Here is a 24,066-nt window from a genome sequence, read left to right as displayed (position 1 = left end):
CCAGCGCCACTGACACACAGACCAGGAAGGCACTGGCGCCGGCAGACACACACACACACACTAGTACAGGCTACTGATCAATGGTACAGGGCTGTGCAGTGTCCACTACCAACATGATATCATAGGAAAATGTCATTCTGGTACGTTTTTGCAAAAAGGTCAAATGTCACAGTAGCTGATGTTTTTCTCAATACATTGCCGTCCATGGGAAAAGATGAGTGTCACAGGGTTGATGTTTTTCTCAGTACATTGCAGTCAATGGGAAAAGATGAGTGTCACAGGGTTGATGTTTTTCTCAGTACATTGCAGTCAATGGGAAAAGATGAGTGTCACAGGGTTGATGTTTTTCTCAGTACATTTCAGTCATTTTTCTCAATATATTGCTGTCAATGGGAAAAGATGAGTGTCACAGGATTTACATTTTTCTTGTTTATCTAATGTTTGTCTCTCTCTCACTCTCTACCTCCTATTTACCCCCCCATTTCTCTTATCTCTCCTTCCCCCTTCTTTCACCCCCACCTCCCTCTCCCTCTCCCCCTTCCATTACCTCTGCCTCCTTCTTTCCCTTATGGCTCTTCAGCCATATGGCTCTTCAGGATCTCTCTCTCAAATCTTTCTCCCTATCCTTCCTTCACCTTCTCTTTCTCTCTCTCTCTCTCTCCCATTCCCTCACTCTCCCCATCTCTCTTTCCCTCCCCCCTCCATTCTCTCTCCCTCCTCTTTCCCTGCCTCTCCCTCCTCTCCACACGTTCTCCACCTCTCTCTCCCACCTCTGTCAGTCTGTTGACTCTCTCTCCCCTCCTTCCTTGCTCTCCCCCTCCCTCCTTCACCCTTTCCCTCTCTCCCCTCCCTCAATCTCTCCCTTCACTCTCTCTCCTCCCCCTTCCATTCTCTTTCAGTCCTTCTTTCCCTACATCCGCCTCCTCTCTCTCCTCTCTCTCTGCCTCTTCCTCCTCTCTCCCTATTTTCTCCCACAGACAGGCAGACACAGACAGACACAGACAGACAGACAGGCACAGACAGTTTCAAGTTTCAAATCAATCAAAACATTTTTTGGGGATGGATTTACCTAAGCTATATGGAATTGTTTTAAGGTCATACCAAGTATCATTTAGCTATATGATTTAGAATTTGAAGACACCTTGAAGTATTCCCCCCAAAATATATTAAAAGAAAAGGCTTCACTGCTATTAGCCCATACAAAGGCATTGAATAACAGATTCATTCAATTGAACAACAGATATTCCCCCCCAGAAAAACTTTTTTCTGAAGAGTCTGTCCTATACAGAGATATAAGATCAGGAGTAAAAAAAAAAATTAACCCTTATTTTTGGCAATTAACAGTCTCCATATATACCTTCAGATGAGTCTTGTGAGGTCTCTGGGCGTCCTAGAGCAAAACTATCTGTTACCCCCCCCCCCCACTTGCCGGTTAACGTTAGGGTTATGTCTAGGCCCTAACCCTCACCCCTAGCTTCATGTTCACTCCCAGGTCAACCCTAACCGTAACCCTAACTCTAGCTTCAGGTCCATATCCTGGCTCAACCTGAAACCTAGCCTCAACCCTAACCCTAATCCTTACCTTAGCTTAATATGAACTCCCGGCTCAACCCTAACTCTAACTCTAACCCTGACCCTAACCATAACCCTAACCTTAACCCTCACTTCATCTCCTTATCTTTGCTCAACCCTTCTGTCGAAGTCAATCAACCCTAACTCCAAGAGCTGAGCGAAGATGTAGAGGTCTAGGGTTGGAGTTATGGCTATGGTTAGGGTTGAGCTGGGATGTGGTCATGAAGCTATGGTTAGGGTTAAGTTTAGGGTTGAGTTTAGAGTTTGTCTGTCTGCCTGCCTGCCTGCCTGCCTGCCTGCCTGCCTCCCTCTCTGCCTGTCTGTGAGTTTACATATCTCTCTCTCTGTTTGTGTCCGTCTGTCTGTGAGTGGATATCTGTCTGTCTGTCTGTGAGTGGATATCTGTCTGTCTGTCTGTGAGTGGATATCTGTCTGTCTGTCTGTCTGTCTGTCTGTCTGTCTGTCTGTCTGTCTGTCTGTCTGTCTGTCTGTCTGTCTGTCTGTCTGTCTGTCTGTCTGTCACCAATTTACCCTTTGCAGATCTTTCACCAACTTTTTTGTTTTGAATGTGATGTACTGAGTTATGCCCAAATACATATCTATACTTCAATATCCTGTCTTTGGAATTGGGAAAGTGGAGGTGGGAGAGACAGGAGGGAGAGACAGAAGGTAGAGGGAGAGAAATCGATTAGAGGGAGGAGGGAAAGAAGGAATGAGATAGAATGGAAGGAGGGGGAACGAGAGAAAGATAATATGTAGAGAGTGCAGAGAAAGAGATAGAAGATACAGAAGGATGGAGGGAGTGTCTGTGATGCCTTTCTCTATGTGTCCATATTGTGATGTTAATCTTCCCCCATTGAATGCAATTTATTCTCTTGGGCATCACCCCTGTGACACTCATCTTTTCCCATTGACTGCACTATATCGATATAAACGTCAACCCTGTGATACTCATCCTTTTGCATTGACTACAATTTATTGGCATAAGATTCAATTGGTTGATGCTTAATTATTCCCATTGGTTGCTATGTATTGACATAAACATCACCCCTGTGACACTCATCTTTTCCCATTGACTGCACTATATCGATATAAACGTCAACCCTGTGTTACTCATCTTTTTGCATTGACTACAATTTATTGGCATAAGATTCAATTGGTTGATGCTTAATTTTTCCCATTGGTTGCTATGTATTGACATAAACATCACCCCTGTGACACTCATCTTTTCCCATTGACTGCAATGTACAGAGAAATATGTCAACCATGTGACACTCAGCTTTTCCCATTGACTGCAATGTATTGAGAAAAATGTCAACCCTGTGACACTCATCATTTCACATTGACGGCAATGTACTGAGAAAAATGTCAACACTGTGACTCTCATCTTTTTCCATTGACTGTAATGTATTGGGAAAAACGTCAACTACTGTGACACTCATATATTCCCTTTGACTGCAATGTATTGAGAAAAACGTCAGCTACTGTGACATTTAATTGTTTTGCAAAAACATGCCAGGGTGACGTTTTCAGGCTGATCCACATAAAGTGAACTCCCAACAATCAAACGCACCACATGACACACAACATACACTCCTGGAAATCTGATTTGACATCTTATCATGCATCCCGGAACACCAAAGGTCGGCTTCAGAACATGAGGGAAGGCCATTTTCTTTGTGAGGGAACGTCATGATTTTGTCATCTTTCTTTTGTTATTTCCTTCCCCCATCTATATGTACACACCGCAAGACACTACAAACTACACACTACACAAACACACACACAATACACAACACACTACACACCGCAAGACACGTTCAGGTGTGTGTGTTGTAGCCCTGCCAGACCCCGCTGCTCAGTGTGATGTAAATTGTGTATGTGTAAAAAGCACTCCATAATCAGGCCATCCATCATCACAGGCTGTCAGTAGGCTCTCGCAGGGTGATACATCACGCTCTCCTGTCCTACACTACAAACTACACACTACACAGACACACACAATACACAACACACTACACACAACACCGCTGCCCGGGCATGCTGGGTATAGATACAGAAGCTACACCACAAGACCCGGGTAATAAAGCAGCAGTATGTGATGTGTATTTTGGAAGTATTTACATTTACAATTATCCTGAAGTAACGCAGCCTGAAATAGTTTGAAAAACAGAATGCACTGCACACATTTTTTTGCATTTGGATATGGCATACACATTAAACATATTTTTTGAATGCTCTATAACTTCTGTTTGAAAACACAAAATGACTTTGTGAGGGGGAAAGGGGACCTAGAAAGTGAGCACCAAATACCAAAGATAGCAAACAAGATGTCTCTTTCTCTCTTGCTCTTTAAGAAGAGGATTAAAGCATGTCTCATGGTACTGTGATTGGGTGCAACTCTGGGCCATGAGAAGTGCATGTCGACGTGTCACCATCTCATCTATCATGGAGATGATCTTTGCAACAACCCTGCATAATGAAATTGGTGGCACAGACCCCCATCTGCTATCGATTTCATGCAAATGACGTTGACAGCTGATGGAGACTTGCGTTCGTGCTAAACGGTGCTGTCAGTTGATGAGTTGACAGTTCTGTAGTTGGACCGTGTACACACAGAGACAGACACAGACACTGTCAATAATCCTATAAGGGCTGATGACGACGCACACTGAGTGTACAAAACATTATGAAAGCCTGCTCTTTCTATAACATAGACTGACCAGGGGAATCCAGGTGAAATCAATAAGGGATCATAGCTGTCACTTGTTAAATCCACTTCAATCAGTGGAGATGAAGGAGACCGGTTAAAGAAGGATTCTTAAGCCTTGAGACAATTGAGACATGGATCGTGTACGTGTGCCATTGAGAGGGTGAATGGGCAAGACAAAAGATTTAAGTGCCTTTGAACCGGGGTATGGTTGTAGGTGCCAGGCGCATCGGTTTGTGTCAAGAACTGCAGCGCTGCTGGGGTTTTAACGCTCAACAGTTGACCTGTGTGTATAAAAAAAAAAATATCCACCACCCAAAGGACAACTGGACACAACTGTAGAGGCGGGTAATTATGAGGTGGAGAGATTGTCTGACCTCTCACCCCTTGCTTAACAATCAAACTTGAGGACAGTGTTACTATACACCACTCATACATTTGTCACTATACTCCCTCAAACACCTCCAAACGTTATATCCTACCTTCACTTCCTCATCTCTCCCCGCCACCTTGTTCTAACCCTTTCATATTGTAGCTCTGAACTCTACGATGCCCTTGGACTGTCAACATAAATGCCAACATGAGCTTCATCTCCATATTTTACCAGCGCAGTGCACTGTTGTGAGAGGTAGCTAAGGAGGAGAGAAGGGCGGGAGGAGTGTAGGAAGGGGAGCTGGCCCCCCGTGAAGGTTCTCAGCCACAGTGGGGAAACATGAAACCCTCCACACACATCCCATAAATCCTGTTCTGGGTGGGGAGTCTGGCTGGGGAGGGGGAAGGCACTGGCACGTTCCAGTCACGCCCGCTTCCCGGCCCGCGGCCAATCAATACCACTTTCCTGTTTTAGAGGCGGGTAATTATGAGGTGGAGAGATTGTCTGACCTCTCACCCCTGCTGCATTACTCGGCTGATATGAAGATAAATTGCCTGATTTTGGGTAAACATATGCTGCAATTCAAACTGTCAGCACTGGTTTGCTCAGGGATAATTTGTATTGATCTTCTGGCTTCTTACCCATTTTGCTTACTGACCTCATTGATAATTAGAGAGAAAGAGACACAGCGAGGTAAGGCAGGGGCTGCATTTGAATATTTCGCCAGGAATAAAAAGAGAGAATAAAGAAAGTGAGAGGAGAAAGAGTGAATGATAGACTAACAGCATTTTCTCTTCTAAACTACTTGAAGTTCAGCTTGAAACACTTCACTTTCTCAGCTCAATTACTTAAACATAACATTTTTCTCCTCACTTATGAGAAGCTATAATTGTTTTGTAAATTGTTTAGAACAAAATGTTTATCATGTAATCCACATAATGAAACAAAGTAATGCTAATCATTTTTAATTTGACAGCTGAAGGAGCAAAATTACGGTCACTTTAGCTTTCAACATGATTAAAAAAAGAGATGCACAGCAGAGTTCATTCATTGGAATCAAACTGTTTGGAAACTTTATTTCAGTAATTGAATATGATTGAATTGGTATACTTCACCAGGAATAAAGAGTGAATGATATAGACAAATAACATTTTCTCCTCTGTTCTTCTGAACAAGTAATTCATCTTGAATCACTTGACTTGTTTAGTTCAAATACTCCAACTTAATAATTTCCTCATCCCTTATGATTGTTTGGAATTTATAATAAAACGTTTAGAATGTGACAACATAAATCAAATAGAATAATGTCAATCATTTCACAGTTTTATTTGATGTATGGCTGACAGCTGAAAGAGCAGCATTACCTTCGCTTTTTGAATAGGATGCACATGATAAAAAATGTTTTTAAATACCAGCAGAGTTCATTCTTTGAATGCAAGATGAGTGGAAACTTTATGAATATCTCAGTCATTTCCTCACTCTACTGAGTGAACGGTCATATTTCAGAACAACAAAAAAATGAAATGCCTAGACTTGGTGTGCAGCTGTGGCCATATAAATTCTCATTTCAAGCACCACACACACACACACACACACACACACAATCTGCGGCAGGATTTCAATGGAATTCCTCTCCCTGGGATGTACACATCCATTCATGCTCCTAACACATTCACTCCAGAAGGCTCCAAGCCCAGTGTCTTTGCTTAAAATGCAGAGTGGACTGCCGAGCAGGCGTCAGATCACGGTCTACTACTCCTTCTCCATGTCCTCTAGAAATAGGACATGAGTAACCGCTCTAGAGGAACAATGTAACATGGCGGTCGTTGGCAGATGAAAATGCTTACATGACAATATGCCTGCATGCTCTCAGTATGTGGCAGTGTACTGAAGTCATGTACTGTATTTGCCTGCAGTAACAGGCAGTAGCAGAGGGAAATGTTTGAGCAAAGCAGTAAAGTGAAGGGAAATGGTTCCTTCTTAAGTCTGAAGGCTTGAATGGAAGCGTGCACAGAGTGCTAGCATTCCTGCCAGCCATTATTGGTTATTATGATAAATCTATCTTTCCAGGAGATAAAAACAAGCAGGAGATAAAAACTAGCCTTGTTGCCATTTGCCAGCTATTACTTTCGCTAATTATACTTAACTGCTTGGAGCTTATCTCCACTCCTCCTACACCATTGAGCATTTTTTTCTTTCCCCTAACACAAATTATACTGAGGTGGAGAGGGAGTTGGAAGGGGAGCAGATAAGCAGAACGGGGTGAAGTTCATTCAAGTGTCAGTGATTTTGAACTTGTGAGAGTGTCCAACTCAAGCCTCATGGGCACCTGAGATCATCTTAAAAATGCAGCACCGATATGGGTCACACATAGTATCGTTATCACCACAGGAAATGACATCCTCTCACTGACGTCAACAGCGTCAAACAGGGAGGGAAAAAGGCCAGTGTCACTCAGGGGTTATTGAAAGTAAATGGATGAATGGAAACAGGTGACAACATGAAGCTGCAGGGACAACATGAACGCACTCTGGGAGACATATAGAGGTCATGATGTTCAGCAATATCGATGTCCGCTGTGGAGACAGATCTAAAAGAAGCATGCAGGCAGAACCCACCATCAGACCAAACCAACCAATCGTAACTCACGGCAAACCCACGCAAACCAAAGCAGTGCATTTACCACTGACCATGTTCTCTCCATCCAATCCAAGCTATCGCTGAGTGATTCCATCTCCAGTCTCAGGTTGATCAGAAAATTCAAACTTCAAAAGATCTGTAGTTAAGATTAATCAATAGAGAGAAATCAATGTTCATTGAAATTTCATGAACTTTGATCCGATACAGACAACGGGGAAAAAACAAGTTACAATTCCACCAGATATAGCTTCTGCAAAAGATCAAATGTAATTAACACAGGTTAAATGGAAGGGATGTACTGTATCAGTTCCCAATTATCATACTTTCGAAATTCCCTTTATCTCTATATTGGAAATGGGTGAAAACACCTCTTCTCTTCCCTTCAATGACATCTAAAAGTGAGTGTCCCACTCCTCTAAGGATGTAGAGGGGGACTTTCACACATTACCGTCCAACTGAAATCAAATGGCCTCACCTCACAGCTGATTGCAGGCGCAAATTCATATTGTAAAATGAAGATCAATACATGGACGGGGCCCAATCGATGACAGCTAAATTACGGCCGCATTTTCCCCCTCATTCAAGATGAGTTGTGTTTTCCTCTCAAAGTCAATACCATGCAGCCTCTCTCATTCATTTCTCAATAAACTTGCCGATGAATTTCAATCACAGGCGGTGGAGGTAGGGCTGGGGGGAGAAAGGGGATGGGGAATAGGGGGATGGGAGTTCTTTTAAAGGCCGTTGGGTGTGGAACATAGTGAAAATGGGGCACGGAGGGGAGGGAGGAGAGATCCTCATCTATCAAGAGCCTCCTTCCTTCCCATCTATCTTCTTTGCTGCACAGACTAATACTGTGCCTTAGTGGGGACTACCCTTATGGCGTACCATTACCAAACACACGTAATAATACAGTTGAACATCAAGTGGTGCCAATTAAATACAATTAAATCCAAATAAATGTATAGTCCTTTCATTCTTATAGAGAAACACCCCTGTACTGATACTGTGCAATGGCTAAAAAGCTGTCACTTATTTCAATCAATTTTCCATAGCTGGATTTCCCAGGTCTCTTAATTATTCCACTATGTGAAATATATAATGTCATTGTGCACTCCTCAAAGTCTACCTGACAAACTGCTTGACAGTGGGGAGTGGTAGAGTGTGTGTCACGTCAACCCTCTAATTGGACGAAAGGACCTTCCTCCTCAATCCTTGACGCTATCTGCACACGCTCACAAAGGCTTTCTGCCTGAGCCTGTCTAAGTAGGTGACAAGTGTCTCAGTCACTCCGGAGGAGCTAGAGCTGAATACCAGGCATGTAATGAGAAAGACAGACTGGGAGACAGGTACAGGGACGTGAGCTATAGGTCGCTATTCATAGAACATTTATATTACGGTGCACTACGCCCTTACACTAAAAGAGATCCCATTGAAAGACCCTCTTAAACAGATCTGTTTACATTCCTCTGTGAATGTCTTGATTACAGCGTATCTTATAGTGTGTCTAGGCCACACCCCATCCCTGACTAGCTGCTACCAAACCCTGCCCTGCAGGGGAGGAAATCGTGAGGAAGCTCTGTATCTGATCTGCGCCAAATCCGGAACTTCAAAGAGCGTCTCGGCTGAAGGGCGGAGGGGAGCTGTAGGGTTAGGCCCGATACACAGACTGAACAGCACAAGGCCTGGACTGATGTTCTTTGATAAAGGAGTCCATTTGTACTGAACTGCATTTTTTTGTTGTTGTCAAGAGCCAAGAATTTCTGCTTGCAGTGGGGCAAAGGGTTTCATTTGAGATTTGAAGATCTCTTTGTATCTCTGCCCAGCTGAGTGAGGATAAAGTGTTCAGTCAAGGTACACATCAATATGCACAGCATTACATTTACAATGCATAGGATCTTGATGATCCTCACAGTAAATATTAACCCTCAAAATAAATGTTCATAATCGTGAGTTTTGCAAGTGGTATAGGATAGCATTACTACTTGCAGAATATATACAGTACTAACACCTTCCGTTTCCATCCCCTACCAGACTGACATTTCTTGGTCTCTAACAGTATTGAGTAAATCCCCCATGACCCCTTTGTCCTTATGTTGATGAATGACTACCTTATACCCATGTTGTCTGATTCTGGTGCAGTGGATTCGATACTGTCACCTTGACAAGAAAACGTTGTGATTCATCAGCCTCCAAGGATGTCTAGCCTCAACCCAAATCTGGCAAGAGACGCTCACTGTATGGGGCATCATCAGCAGCATCATCCAAAATCCTTCACCCAGACCCAGTGTGTTAAATAGCAGCCCTCTGTGAGGTCGGATAAATGGTTCTCGTTACAGTCAGCCTTATAGGGAGGAAAAAAAATAAAACACTTGACTTGTACTAATAGCCCAGAAACCAAGCTGGTCACCAAAGGTCTGAAGATGAAGCACCCTGTCACTTCCCAGCTTGGGAAATTAGCAAATAATGTTCCCTTCCCACTGACAAATGTATGACAGCTACTCTTTGCCAGTCATTCTCTCCTAACATTATGATGCATGTCCCGGATCCCCACTAGAGGATACAGGCGAAGTGTAGTGACCCTCAATTTACCCATGACAAATGGGGTCCCGGTAAATGTGCGATTTCTGGGGCGAGGTAGGGGTTCATTTGAACACAATCCCGGGTATAGGGATGTCACTGATTAGGATAAATAGTAGCTGAGTGTGTTAGCAGCAGTGCTAGCACTTCATATCACTCAGGGTCTCCATATGGGTCCTGGGAGGGTAACTGTCATAGAAATCAAGTCAAGATAGAAACGGATGCAATTAGAGTTTCAAAGTTACTGATAGTTTTTACTGATAGTTTACTCTTTTGCCATCCATTGTCATCTACTGTAACGTTAAAGTAAAAAAGCAATCATATAGATTTACTAAACTGAAGTCACCAAGAGGACCCTTTATAAAAGCCCTTTAAGAAAACACACAGATCCTTTATGCAGTGCTTAATAAAGTGTGAAGTATTGACCTAAGGACAGCTGGACCTGTCTCCCTTTGATTTTCTACAACCTTGCTGACAGTTTGATCCTCTGGTCACCCTGACCAATGGATAACCAATACATTGATCAGTTACAGGACAAACCACCTCCATGAGACAATAATACACCATGTCCCTACCCTAAAGTAGAGCAATGCTGTAAACTTTGATACACTAAAGGCCCATTGCAATCAAACATTTGATGTCTCTGTGTTTTATATGTATTTCCACACTATGAGGTTGGAATAATACTGTGAAATTGGGAAAATTATGATAATGCCCTTTTAGTGTAAGAGCAGTTTGAAAAGACCACCTGACATTTCAGCCTGTTTTGGTGGGATGTAGTTTTGGCCTGCCTGGTGAGGTGATTAGTTAATAGACCAATAAGAAAGAGAGTTCCAAACCTCTCTGCCAATAAAATCACATTTTCAGTTTTCCCCTCCCCGCTCAGACCACTCAGACAGTCCAAGCAAAATTCTTGCTTGAGAAATTACTCTTCACTAAGAAGCTATTTTTATTTATTTTTGACCATTTTAATTTAAAACAATCACAGTAAGGTACTTAATTGTTATCCAGAAATTAAATGATATTGAGATAAAAAACAGCTGCATGTGGATTATGAAGAAATTGCTGTATTACTGATAATAAAATCATGGCCACAGTGATAAATACATTGCTAGCTACATAGCTTAATAAAGCATCCTCTGATGTTTTGTACCATTATGTGTCTCCGTAGCGGGTGTTTCCATGATTGAACATACTCGATGCATGCAGGATTATTGACATACACTACGTGGTACTCACATCCTCTGAGTGAATTATTAGTTTTGGAGGTGGTCCAGAATACTAACCCAACAAACCCCACCCTCTGCCATTAGAATTGACTGCAGTCTACTCCATGTTGACTCTAGGTAATTTGTGATAATTTCTTAAATTGAGCGAGTTAAATCTTCATAATTAGGGCCGGTCGGGCGAGAAGAGTACATGAAAAGGTCTAAAAGCTCTTCTCTCAACGGCACGCCGCAAAGTCACTCTTGAATCACAGCTTTGATAAATGAACCTTTGAAATGCACATGTTGCCCGAACACCGAAATGACACGAGCACATTCTGTACCCTTTAGATGAAGCAATTATGTTACTACGTGTCCTCTTTTTGTTGCCCGTTCATGTTGTACTTAACTGTCAGAAAGGTAATGTCCTTCTATCAACTAGCAATTACTGTACATATGCAGTCCCTGTTACTTCAGCTGTTAAGTGCCCGGAGCTCGCTAACAGTTTCATTCCCTCACATGTCAACCCTGGTACCATCAGGGTGATCCACTCTGGGAATAGCAGTAGTCTGAGGAGCTAGACTTGTCTGATTGGTGGCTCTCTCTTTTAATTCACCAAACTAATCAATTGTACTGCCATTGCCTCTCAGGGTAATTGTATCTTTCTACTAACTGGAACAGAGCAGGAACCAGGGAAGGAAGAAGGAAGAAAATCAGCATAGATCCAGAAAGGGGACATGTTCCCCCAGTAAAACCTGATGGTAATCATCCCAATCCGCTTATCCTGTGTGGCTAATGGGGTCCGTTCTTAAGGGACCTGGCACTTTCACCAGGGTGCTATAGAAGCCATTAAAGTCTTAACTTATACACCTTCCCAGGCTTCACACACACAAACACACACATATGCACACATACACTCACACACTCAGCACACTGCACTCTTGTTTCATTATCCCGGTGCCTTGTTGGCCTCTGCTCTGCTGGTAGGGAGGTTAACACAGGAGTGCCAGACTACATGGTTGGGGGGGGGGGGGGGGGGGGGGGGGGGTTGATGAGAAACAGCTGCCCCGGAATGGAAGCGGTCTAGGGGGGGGGGGGGTTAAGGGGTCCAACCCACCCTTCACCCCCACCTCTCAACTTTTTTTTGTGGTTCCGCTGTGTGCTCAAGGCCAGGTCTGTGTTGGGGGGCTGAGGTAGGGTGAGAGGGGAGTGAGAGTGGTTTGACGCGTCCTTCTCATTCTAACCATCAGATTTAGAACTGAATGAGGCTTCCAGGTCAGACAGGCCTTGAACCCCATGACCTCCGCCTTCTCACCAATGATGACAGATAATACCACCACTTCCCTCTTAGCCAAGATAATCCACCTTTACTTATGGTGTGACACTGTCACACAAGACACTTACACACACTCACAAATACCCTGAACTCTGCATGCTTAAAATTCTCTCTAGTTCAGTCAAGTTCAGTCTAGTTCAGGTTTCAATCAAATGACAATATAAATTATATATACAAAAGTATGTGGACACCCCTTCAAATTAGCAGATTTGGCTATTTCAGCCACACACCCACTGCTGACAGGTATATAACATTGAGTACACAGCCATGCTAATCTCCATAGACAAACAATGACAGTAGTATGGCCTTACTGAAGAGCTCAGTCACTTTAAACGTGGCACCGTCATACCGTCATAGGATGCCACTATTACAACAAGTCAGTTGGTCAAATTTCTGCCCTACTAGAGCTGCCCCGGTCAACTGTAAGGGCTGTTATTGTGAAGTGGAAACATCTAAGAGCAACAACTGCTCAGCCGTGAAGTGGTAGGCCACACAAGCTCACAGAACAGGACCTGAAGCACGTAGCGCATAAAAAATTGTCTGTCCTCGGTTGCGGCACCCACTACTGAGTTCCAAACTGCTTCTGGAAGCAGAACTATTCGTCAGGAGCTTCATGGAAGAAAGAAAATTCCAGCCGCACACAAGCCTAACATCACCACGCACAATGCCAAGCGTTGGCTGGAGTGTTGTGAAGCTCACCGGCATTGGACTCCGGAGTAGTGGAAACGTGTTCTCACCATCTGGCAGTCCAACGGTCAAATCTGGGTTTGGCAGATGCCAGGAGAACGCTACCTGCCCAAATGCATAGTGCCCACTGTAAAGTTTGGTGGAGGAGGAATAATGGTCCAGGGCTGTTTTTCATGGTTCGGGCTAGGCCCCTTAGTTCAAGTGAAGGGCAATCTTAATGCTACAGCATGACATGTTAAACAATTCTGTGCTTCCAACTTTGTGGCAACAGTTTGGGGAAGGCCATTTCCTGTTTCAGCATGACAACGCCCCCGTGCATAGAGCGAGGCCCATACATAAATTATTTCTCGAGATCGGTGTGGAAGAACTTGACTGGCCGGCACAGAGCCCTGATCTCAACCCCATCAAACACCTTTGAGATGAATTGGAATGTCAAATGCGAGCCAGGCCTAATCGCACAATATCAGTGCCCGACCTAATTCTCCGACTAATGCTCCTGTGGCTGAATAGGAGTAATGTCTGCAGCAATGTGGAAAGCCTTCCCAAAAGCGTGGAGGATGTTATAGCAGCAAAGGGGGGGACCAACTCCATATTGGTGCCCATGATTTTGGAATGAGATGTTCGACAAGCAGGTATCCACATACTTTTTGTCATGTACTATATATAAGAAATCTGCAAATTAGCAGATGCATATCTGACAAGTGAGTAAAAAATACAATTGTCAGAGTGAATTATCCTGACAAATTGAATTTAACAAAGCTAGGCAGCATCACTTTCTAATTGCAGTTCAGGGTGAGATCAAGTTGCACTTCTAGAAATCCTTCCACCAGGGCCCTCCCGAGTGGAGCAGCGGTTTAAGGCACTGCAGTGCTAGAGGCGTCACTACAGATCTCTGTTCGATCCCGGGCTGTGTCACAGCCGGCCGCAACCGGGAGACCTATGAGGCAGTGCACAATTGGCCCAGCGTCGTCTGGGTTAGGGGAGGGTTTGGTCGGCTGGGATGTCCTTGTCCCATTGCGCTCTAGCGACTCCTTGTGGTGGCCGGGCGCATGCACGCTGACTTCAGTCGCCAGCTGTACAGTGTTTCCTCCGACACATTGGTAAGGCTGGCTTCCGGGATAAGCGAGCAGTGTGTCAAGAAGCAGTGTGGCTTGGTGGGGTGGCATTTCAGAGGATGCATGGCTCTCAACTTTTGCCTCTCCCGAGTCAGCACGGAAGTTGCAGCAATGGGACAAGACTGTAACTACCAATTGGATATCAAAAAATGGTAAAAAGTACCAAAAATAAACAAATAATACAGATCCTTCCACCAAACACCTTAAGTTATGCAGTTCTCACTTCTCACACATGGAATATTCCAGACCCAAAGAGCAGGGTCCTGGTTAATCCATCATTACTACCTTGACACTGGGGCCCTGTTCCAGTACTGAGACAATGCATCCTTATTTCCAACCTAGCCACAGATTAAAATGACTGAATAGGTAAAAGCTATGTATGTCAGGGAAACCTTGTTGTTCATCCAAGTGTATTAGATCAGCGAATACTTCAAGGAAGCAAGGAAGTAAGTATACATTTTCAAAGTATATGACCAGACTTTGAGTTCCATCCAGAGAGGATGGCTAGTCAGGGCACTAAACCCAGGGAGGAGAGGCTAAAACGGGCATTAAGCCTGACTCACCGGTGTAGACAAATCTCCCAGGAGCCCCTTTGCAGAACTGCTTGGACTTATAGGACAGCGTGACCTCCACTACACCAGGGATGTGCCTGGGAGGGGTCTGGACACGGATGGCGTGGGGGGTGATGAGCTGGAAGACAGGGCACAGGAACCATTGAGTCTGACCATGGCTACCAAGGTCTCGTAGCAACCTAATGGACATAATTGCTATATAGTTGTTATGGTACAGGCTTGAAACAGTTTAAAAAAATGTTTTGTAAAAACAGTAAAACACTTCAAGCCTGAAGTTCAATCAAATCAATGGCGTGACAAAACATTTTTGCATCGTCGTCAGACAACATATTGTACCTCACTCCAGACAAGCATGGTCCCGAACACGACCTGCAGGCCATCAAAGAAGTTGTCCCCAATGATGATGACAGTGGCCCCTCCTGTAGTCCATCCCTCACTGGGGCTGATGGCCTTGATGCATGGGGTGGCTGCTTAACACACAGAGAAAAGAGCCTATTCAGTACCTACACTTCTATATAGCTGATGTCTTTATCCCAATAGAAAGACACATCATGGAAATAAGCCTGGAGAGAGAAAAAATGATGGATTTGTCCTTTTAGGCACAAGAATAAAATCATTAATCAGGAGCTTGGAGTGATGTAGTTAAGCAGAACCTTCAAATGGTTTGCTTCACAAAGGCTAAGCGCTGGACTTGTGAGTGGAAATTATTTGATGTAGCACATTATGTGTCAGGGCAAATGTAACTCTCAAAATGGATTAGGTGTAGCCCTGCATGTACAGTAGAATTTCAAAGTTGAACACATCTCAAATGAGTCAAGAATAAGGCTGTTGAATGAAAATGACAAGCCAAAGCTGTGTTGTTGGTTTCATGTCATTCCGCTGTCTTTGTTCCCTGTGTTCTGGCATGTTGTTGAGAATGCAGTTTCACGTTTTACAACATTAATAAATTCATGAATTATTCAGGCTCCATTTTTGCCTTTTGTGATCGATTCAATCCATTTCACATTGTTTCTTACAATGCTTTTCATCAGCCATGACTTTTGCTCCATAGCTGTGCCATTAATCAGAATGCTGGGTGTTATTATAATCTAATTTGAGCGAGCTCATGCCAAACTCTCTCTGTCATTTGATACATTGCCTTAATATGATGTTCACCCTGACACCATGTTTACAACAGGCATAGCATGACAGCTAACCATAAAACATCAATATTAAATGTAGCCTTTTAACATCAATATTTTGTGAATACAATGCAAACTGCGCACACTTGTTATTTTAACATTTTGTACTATTTCAGTTGTAAGTATTTCATATGAGCACATTGCTGTGCTACTATTATCACTCCAGTTCAGTAAATACAATAAATCACCATATCAGTATATTGTAATGAACATTACATACAAGACATCTCCCTTTGTTTGCTTTGCTGTTGGGGCTGTTCAGGTTATGTTTGCTTTCTTCCCGTAAAGCGCACATGCACGCACATGTGCACACACGCCACACTAAGGGAAATCACACGCACGCACACACTATGGGAAATCTGACTTTAACAGGCGCTGTTGACTTCATGCTAATCGCCCTTACAGAATTTCATCTCTGAGGTCTGGACGAGTGACATTTGCTTTCCTTAATTGCTAAGCAGAGCATCTGAAAGAAGACCATCTCTCTGTGGGATCGCTGCGTCCCCTCAAAGGAGCTGACCTTCATCAGTGCTGCCGATTACGGCAAATAATTCCCCCTTCAAAATTACTGTAAACAAATTGACTTTGTGGCCAGGAGAGAGAGAGAGAGAGAGAGAGAGAGAGCGAGAGAGAGAGAGACAGAGAGAGAGAGAGAGAGAGAGAGAGAGAGCGAGAGAGCGAGAGAGCAAGAGAGAGAGGGGAGGGGGGGGGGGGGGGGGTGATGGTGGTTATTGGGGGGCAGCTGCAGCCATAACCCTACACACATACACACACCGCCTTGGAAATCCCAACGTCCCCCTCCGGTACACAGAAAGGACCCATAGAGAGGGAGCGACCAGGGGCCCTAAGCCGTCCACCCTTCTGCCTGAAAATTTGCATATGTCTCAATGCACAGACAGAGAGGGGAGCATGTGCTGAATGGGAACCGTGGCCAAGTGGATTACACAGGCAGCGCAGGCGATCTGAGGATAGACACGCACAATGCCCCGCAGCAGATGATAAACATTGCAGGGAGGGAATGAGGATGGCTGAAACAGGGCCTGACTGTGCCTCACAAAACTCATACTTTTAAATTGTTTAAACCAATATTAGTTTATTTGTGAGCCTTTATTTCTAAACGTCCCTAAGCGCAAATCCAACATCAATTTTGGCTCCTTTACTGGCTAATGTGGCAGGTTAGCACTGGAGTAGAGAAAACTGATGCTCGATCTGAGCTTCGGGCCAACTTCCGTCTGAAGCGCTTGTAGACCTACTGAGCCACTCAAACAGGTCTGATGTGTCCGTGGCTGTGGCGTCCTTTGTTCTGCCTGCTGAAATGTGTTGTAATTGTGCTGTGGGATGTCCAGATGGTCGGCTGATAGTGCAGCTGATGGGATTATACCTTTTACCTCTCCCTGGGCCATCTGTTACCCCTTTCTCTCTCCCTTTCCCTCTCTCCCTTTCCCTCTCTCTCCCCCTCTTTCTCTCTCTCTCTCTCTCTCTCTCTCTCTCTCTCTCTCTCTCTCTCTCTGGTCGCTCCCTCTCTATGGGTCCTTTCTGTGTACCGGAGGGGGACGTTGGGATTTCCAAGGCGGTGTGTGTATGTGTGTAGGGTTATGGCTGCAGCTGCCCCCCAATAACCACCATCACCCCCCCCCCCCCCCCTCCCCTCTCTCTCTCGCTCTCTCGCTCTCTCTCTCTCTCTCTCTCTCTCTCTCTCTCTCTCTCTCTCTCTCTCTCTCTCTCTCTCTCTCTCTCTGACTCTCTCTCTTTCTCTGTCTATCTCATCCTCTCTCTATCGCTCTCTCTCTATCTCTGTCTTTCTCTACCTCTCTGACTCTCAGACGGAGCAGACTGGATTCACTTGTCTTTATTGCATAAACACTAACGGTATTACAGCAACTTGGCGTGCAAATGACTGGGGCGCTGCAGGCTCATTGCTGAGGCTTCCATACTCTCCAAGTCTCTACAGTGGAGGTCAAACGTAGCTTAGGAATGCAAGGTGTGAGTGTTTATGAGGGGCAAGTGTGTAAGTGTGTGTGTATTAGTGAAGGATTTTCTGTATATTCATGTCTAAATGCTTTTGTGACAGCTCAAACCTGCATGGTTCAGTTGTGTGTCATTGACAGAAATTCCTGTTCACCAATAGGGGGCAGCACTTTTTGAGCAGCCTGACACTGTAACCCCAGCACTGAGACAATGAACTGAGAGTGTGCCTTGCTTTCGCAGACACACAGACAGACAGTCAGTCAGCCACATACCTGAGGCTTCTCACCCAGCGAACTCCCAGTGAAGAATGTGTTGCTAATTTAAAGCACACTCTGTCTGCCTGCCTGGTGTCAGAACTCTATGAACGGCATGGATGGGATTACATTTTATGACCGAGTATCCTGTTCTCATGTGTTATGTCTATGAGTTTCTGGAGTGGGAGACGCAAACAAGCAAAGTTTTGGCTAAAGAACTATGGTACATTGGTAATATACACAAAGTGTTAGTTGTCTCCACTCGGCTACATTGGGTTGGGATGGAAAATAAATGCAGATATACTGGAAAGAAAAATGTAGTATATTATAGTTAAATGAAATGTTCTCAAACTCAATAATTGAAAATTGTCAGGTGATTTAGGCACTCAAAAGCAGGACCGTTGTGTACACCTTATGAATAACTGTGTAGCTCACACAGACACCACGCTAAATTGTGTTATTGAAGGAGCTTGTTTTACAAGGCAAGCTTACTGCTCTTGTGCTTAGAAGAATGAGGAGGGGAAGAAAGGGGTGGGCAGTGGAAATTTGCTTGGAACACACACACACACACACACACACACACACACACACACACACACACACACACACACACACACACACACACGCACACACACGCACACACACACACACTGTCCTGTGGGATGTGGGGAACATGGAGGAGAGGGCTCAACCTCTTTAATTGCTCTCCTCATTAAGACTAAGGTTGCTAGGCGATTCACACCTACCCTGTCATAAACGTGAGACACAGATACAAACAGAACATCACTGAGCATAATGACTTCGATGCTCGGGGCAGGACTTTAATTATTTGATTTTGTTCTCCAGTAGTGGAGTCATTAATAAAGACAAAAACAAATAGCTTTTAAACAAATTAGCTTTTCCCTCCACTAGATATATTAATTGTCTTGTCTGGATTTTTTTTAAACCCTTGTTGTATTAAACATTACATTTGCTTTTGGTGATATGACCATTAATGGTTATTAAACTGGAGAGAAGGCCATTTCAGTCAGTGGTGTGTGTGTATATAAACTGTTTGCCTAGCCATAATTGCCCCTTGAAATCTGAAGATAAGCAATTTGCACAATTGGCCTGCTCTGGTTTTTCCATAATCTTTCAGCTGTTTATGCTCCCAGCTGCGAGAGGAGGCTAGGAGGGGTCAGAAGGTTGTGTTTAGTGCAGTTTACTTTTTGGATTTCCCATGGTTTGGGGGCCCTGCTTCTCTCTCTGTTGGCCATGCAGGCAATCAGTCTATCATATAGAATTAGTTGGAAGAAAAACAGTGAATTCTGTTTTTCTCCTAGACCCTCCTCCCGCCCTGTCCTTCATCCCTTCATCCCTTCATCCCTTCATCCCTTCATATCTCCTCTCAACTGAAACTGCAGCACCCAGCAACAGGAAATTGCCAATTTCATCATGTTTCTAATAGGTAAAAAAAAAAGTGTATGTGCCGTTAACAATTGGTCAAGATTTGGAAATAGTATATCATTTTATCATCATTATAAAATGTCAATAATTACTAGCATTATTCAAATGATTAGCGCGCTATGCATGATATTGTATACTATTTCCAATCCACTACAAATATTTACATTATATTTTATATATATATTAATATTTAGATTTACAACACAGAATGAGAGAAAAAAATGTATGAACGAAAGGAAGATGGAAAGCAAATAATATGATGTAAAAGGTGCCTACCATTCTCCAGATAAGGAGGCGTACCTTCTGAAGGGTCGAGTCTGCGAGCCCTTCGCCCATGCTTGGAGTTGTTGTGGACAAACATGTTGTCTGAGACAGCCAAGACGTGGCCGTCCACATTGACGGTCGTCGAGACGACAACCTGCAACAAGAGTGAAGGTAGACCGTGTCATTTAGCAATCTGTAGGAAGGGGACACAATCATGTACAAAACATCAGCTTAATCATGCTTTATTGTATTCAGATTTAAAGAACAACCTTTAGCTCTCTCTATAATCACTTGTTTTGACCCACTCTGACAAATGTTGTGTTGATGTAATTGATTCACAAAAGACATTGATCGACTCATCTACAGTGCCTTCAGAAAGTATTCATACCCCTTGACTTATTCCATAAATTATTGTGTTACAGCCTGAATTCAAAATGTATAAAATTGAGGGGGGTTTCTCACCCAACTACACACAAAACCCCTCTATGACAAAGTGAAAACAGGTTTTAAGAAACGATATTGAATGTATTGAAAATTAAACACAGAAATATCTCATTTACATAAGTATTCACACCCCTGAGTCAATACATGATATAATCACCTTTGGTAGTGATTACAACCTATGAGTCTTTCTGGGTAAGTCTCTAAGTGCTTTGCACACCTGGATTGTACAAAATTTGCCCATTGTTCTTTTTAAAACTATTCAATTTCTGTCAAGTAGATTGTTGTTGCTAGACAGCTATTTTCAAGTCTTGCCATGGATTTTCAAGTCGATTTAAGTCAAAACTATAACTAGGCCACTCAGAAATATACAGTTTAGATTTTGCCTTGTGTTTATTGACCTGCTGAAAGGTGGATTTGTCTCCGAGTGTCTGTTGGAAAGCAGACTGAGACAGGTTTTCCTCTAGGACTTTGCCTGTACTTAGTTGTATTCCATTTATTTATTTAAACTCCCTAGTCCTTGCCGATGACAAGCATAACCAAAACATGATGCAGCCATCACCATGCTTGAAAAAATAAAGAGCGGTACTCAGTGATGTATTGTGTTGGATTTGCCCTAAACATAACACTTCGTATTCAGGACATAAAGTTAATTTCTTTGCCAATTTTTTACAGTTTTATTCTGTACAGGCTTCCGAATTTTCACTGTCAATTAGGTTAGTATTGTGGAGTAACTACAATGTTGTTGATCCATCCTCAGTTTTCTCCTATCACAGCTGTTATACTCTGTATCTGTTTTAAAGTCACCATTGGCCTCATGGTGAAATCCCCAGTTTCCTTCCTCTCCGGCAACTGAGTTAGGAAGGATGCCTGTATCATTGTAATGACTGGGCATATTGATACACCATCCGAAGTGTATTTAGTAACTTCACAATGCTCAAAGGGATATTCAGTGTCTGCTTTTTTTACCCTTCTTTGCTAGGCATTGGAAAACCTCCCTGGTCTTTGTGGTTGAATCTGTGTTTGAAATTCACCGCTCAACCGAGGGACCTTATAGCTAATTGCATGTGTGGGGTACAAAGATGAGGTAGTCATTAAAAAATAATGTTAAAACACTGTTATTGCACACATAGTGAGTCCATGGAACGTATTATGTGTCTTGTTAAGCACAGTCGTACTCCTAAATGTATATAGGCTTGCCATAAGAAAGGGGTTGAATATTTATTGGCTCAATTCATTTGTAAACATTTCTTCAAACATCATTCAACTTTGACATTGTGGGGTGTTGTGTGTAGGCCAGTGAAACAAATGTCGGCCGTAACACAACATAATGTGAAACAAGTCAATGGGTGTAAATACTTTCTGAAGCCACTGTAGTTCCGTACAAACTGGACAAACTGGATAAACTCATCAACAACTAAAACAACCCTCTTCTTGGTTCAACAAACATTTCACCTGGATCAAATTCCAAGTCACACTCAGGCCGAGATTCAATCTGATTGCAGTTTATAGGCAGAGCGGCTCTTGCAGGCAAAGTTCCCACGTTTGTGGAGATCCCATTCACAGTAAACGCTACATACAGTATGTCGTCTCAATTGAAAATTGCCTTTAAAAGCCGCAGTGCCTTTAACCCGCAATCGGAATGAATCCAGGCCTCAATATATCATAGTGCTTGTTTTTATTATTGTTTTTTCTCTCAACCACATCTCCAAACAGTGGACTAGGCCAAGAATGGAGAAAGTGTTTCCGAACCAGAAAGAGAGAGCCCCTCTCAGGTTCTGTTTGCCGGTGAGTGACCTTGGTGTAGCCGTGGAATTTGGGGGGTGCTTTTTTGGTTAGTTGGGGGTGTGGGTTTGGGATGGAGGTAGGGGGGCTGAGTGGGGAGGTGAAAGAGCTCCATTCTTGCTCGCAGGTTCAGAGCTGGGCCAAGCTGGGGATGATGGATGTGGTCCTCTCTGGCCTCCAGCTGGTTTGGGGGGGGGGTAATAAGCGGAGTGGAAGGCATGCAGAATACACAACATTGGCCCGAGTAACACCTACAGTGAAGCATCTGGTAAAACTATCTGGGAAAAACTGAATTCTGGCCATTGGAATGGAGACCGGAGAAGATAGCCAACAATATTGTAAGCCTTGGCGTACAATACCTCCCACCCTCAAATACTCCAACAATAATGTCAATGTCAAGTCCTGCCAGTTGATTCCCTATAAATATGGTAAATCTAGATTTTATTAAAGATAAACAGATACAAATGGGGTAGAAGTTTTATGCAACACTCACTCATACACCTCCTGCTACATATGCCTGAGGGAGATATGTGTTTTTAAATAACTCAGTAGCTGTCATGGCTGGGGCAGTATGTTCCAGTCTCTTGTGAATCTACTGTAGGAGTAATGCGATGGTAGAGTGAACACCTGAGCTGTCTGTGAAGGGATTGACTCTGTTAAGTCCAGTTACCCCCTCAGGGAAAAGGAGACGAGGCAGGTCTAGTGGTGACATCAGAAAGAGTCTGTCTGTTTCATGTCTGAGGGTTTGCTGGATGAGGCTAGGTTGGTGTGTTTGTCGTAGCCCATGATTGGCAGTGAATGATGGCCCCTGTAGTTTGTGGCAAAGCAGATAGGATACCACCACTCTATTCAGGCCTGACCTCCTACTTGGGGTATATGGGTCTGGGGTAGGCAGATAAGGAGATCACTAACTTCAATGGCACCCCTCCACATTTAATAGATAATGTATTTTAGCTTCTGCAGCCTCTTAGACATGGGAGAATTCCGGACCTCCAGATAGAGGTCTCTTTGGTAATACTATAATGCATTGCTGGCTACAGTGTTATGGAAAACACCTCTCAGATGGCTGCACAGTGAAGAAGTGTGTGTGTGTGTGTGTGTGTGTGTGTGTGTGTGTGTGTGTGTGTGTGTGTGTGTGTGTGTGTGTGTGTGTGTGTGTGTGTGTGTGTGTGTGTGTGTGTGTGTGTGTGTGTGTGTGTGTGTGTGTGTGTGTGTGTGTGTGTGTGTGTGTGTGTGTCCTACTGGGAAACCCTGCGTTAACACATGTGGTGGGATCGTCCTCCCTTCTGTGCTGTGGTTCAGAAAGCTGTCAGGACCACAATTGATATCACCTCTTAAATCCCATATCCTTATTTGTGTAAGACGGTGTTCTCCAATAAATAATCCTACGTGTGTTCAGCAGCACACTGACACCCTCTGTGTGCGCGTGTGTGTGTGTGTGCGTGTGTGTGTGTGTGTGTGTGTGTGTGTGTGTGTGTGTGTGTGTGTGTGTGTGTGTGTGTGTGTGTGTGTGTGAACCTGAGTGAGTTTAAACCAGTGTGTGTGTGTGCGGTTTTGTGTAACTTTCAGTTACCTGGAACCTGCGCATGTCTCTGGGATTCCCTGCATTCTTCAGACAGTTCTGATTGCACTTCAGGAAGAACTTCAGGAAGAATCTGAAAGAGAGCACAAAACACCAGTTGAAGCATAGAGCACCTCAACAATTCATATGGAATGGAATTCCATAAAATCAAAACAGGTCCATGCCACTCAACATGTCAACAACAAATCTATTTCACCAACATCAAACGGATAGATGCTACTCAACTGTTTAAAATAATGCAGATATCTGCTGTTGCTTTATATACCCCTTAGCAGCAACCCTTTGTCATATCATCCTCTCACCTGAGTTCACAGCCTGTTCCCAGACCCATCTGCTACTAGCATGCAGGAAGTCACTT

At 43.7% G+C, this 24,066-nt stretch overlaps 1 protein-coding gene across 6 annotated transcripts in view; it reads right to left on the bottom strand.

Moving 5' to 3' along the window:
• Positions 1 to 24,066, bottom strand: part of LOC139381568 (transcription factor COE3-like) — a 74,859-nt gene that overhangs the window by 9,895 nt on the left and 40,898 nt on the right. For 2 of the 6 annotated variants that reach the window (XM_071125210.1, XM_071125207.1), the window contains exons 7-10: positions 23,700 to 23,781; positions 19,913 to 20,054; positions 15,124 to 15,257; positions 14,779 to 14,905 (exon numbers count right to left, since the gene is read on the bottom strand). In XM_071125210.1, coding sequence (XP_070981311.1) covers positions 14,779 to 14,905; positions 15,124 to 15,257; positions 19,913 to 20,054; positions 23,700 to 23,781 — 485 coding nt within the window. The remainder of the gene's footprint in view (positions 1 to 14,778; positions 14,906 to 15,123; positions 15,258 to 19,912; positions 20,055 to 23,699; positions 23,782 to 24,066) is intronic. The other 4 variants (XM_071125208.1, XM_071125211.1, XM_071125206.1 and 1 more) reach the window with 2 other exon arrangements.

This window comes from Oncorhynchus clarkii, chromosome 23 (genome assembly GCF_045791955.1).
Source record: "Oncorhynchus clarkii lewisi isolate Uvic-CL-2024 chromosome 23, UVic_Ocla_1.0, whole genome shotgun sequence".
In the NCBI taxonomy this organism is placed as follows: domain Eukaryota; kingdom Metazoa; phylum Chordata; class Actinopteri; order Salmoniformes; family Salmonidae; genus Oncorhynchus; species Oncorhynchus clarkii.
Note: the sequence above shows the minus strand (reverse complement) of the source record. Positions and strands in the feature narration are given on the sequence as shown.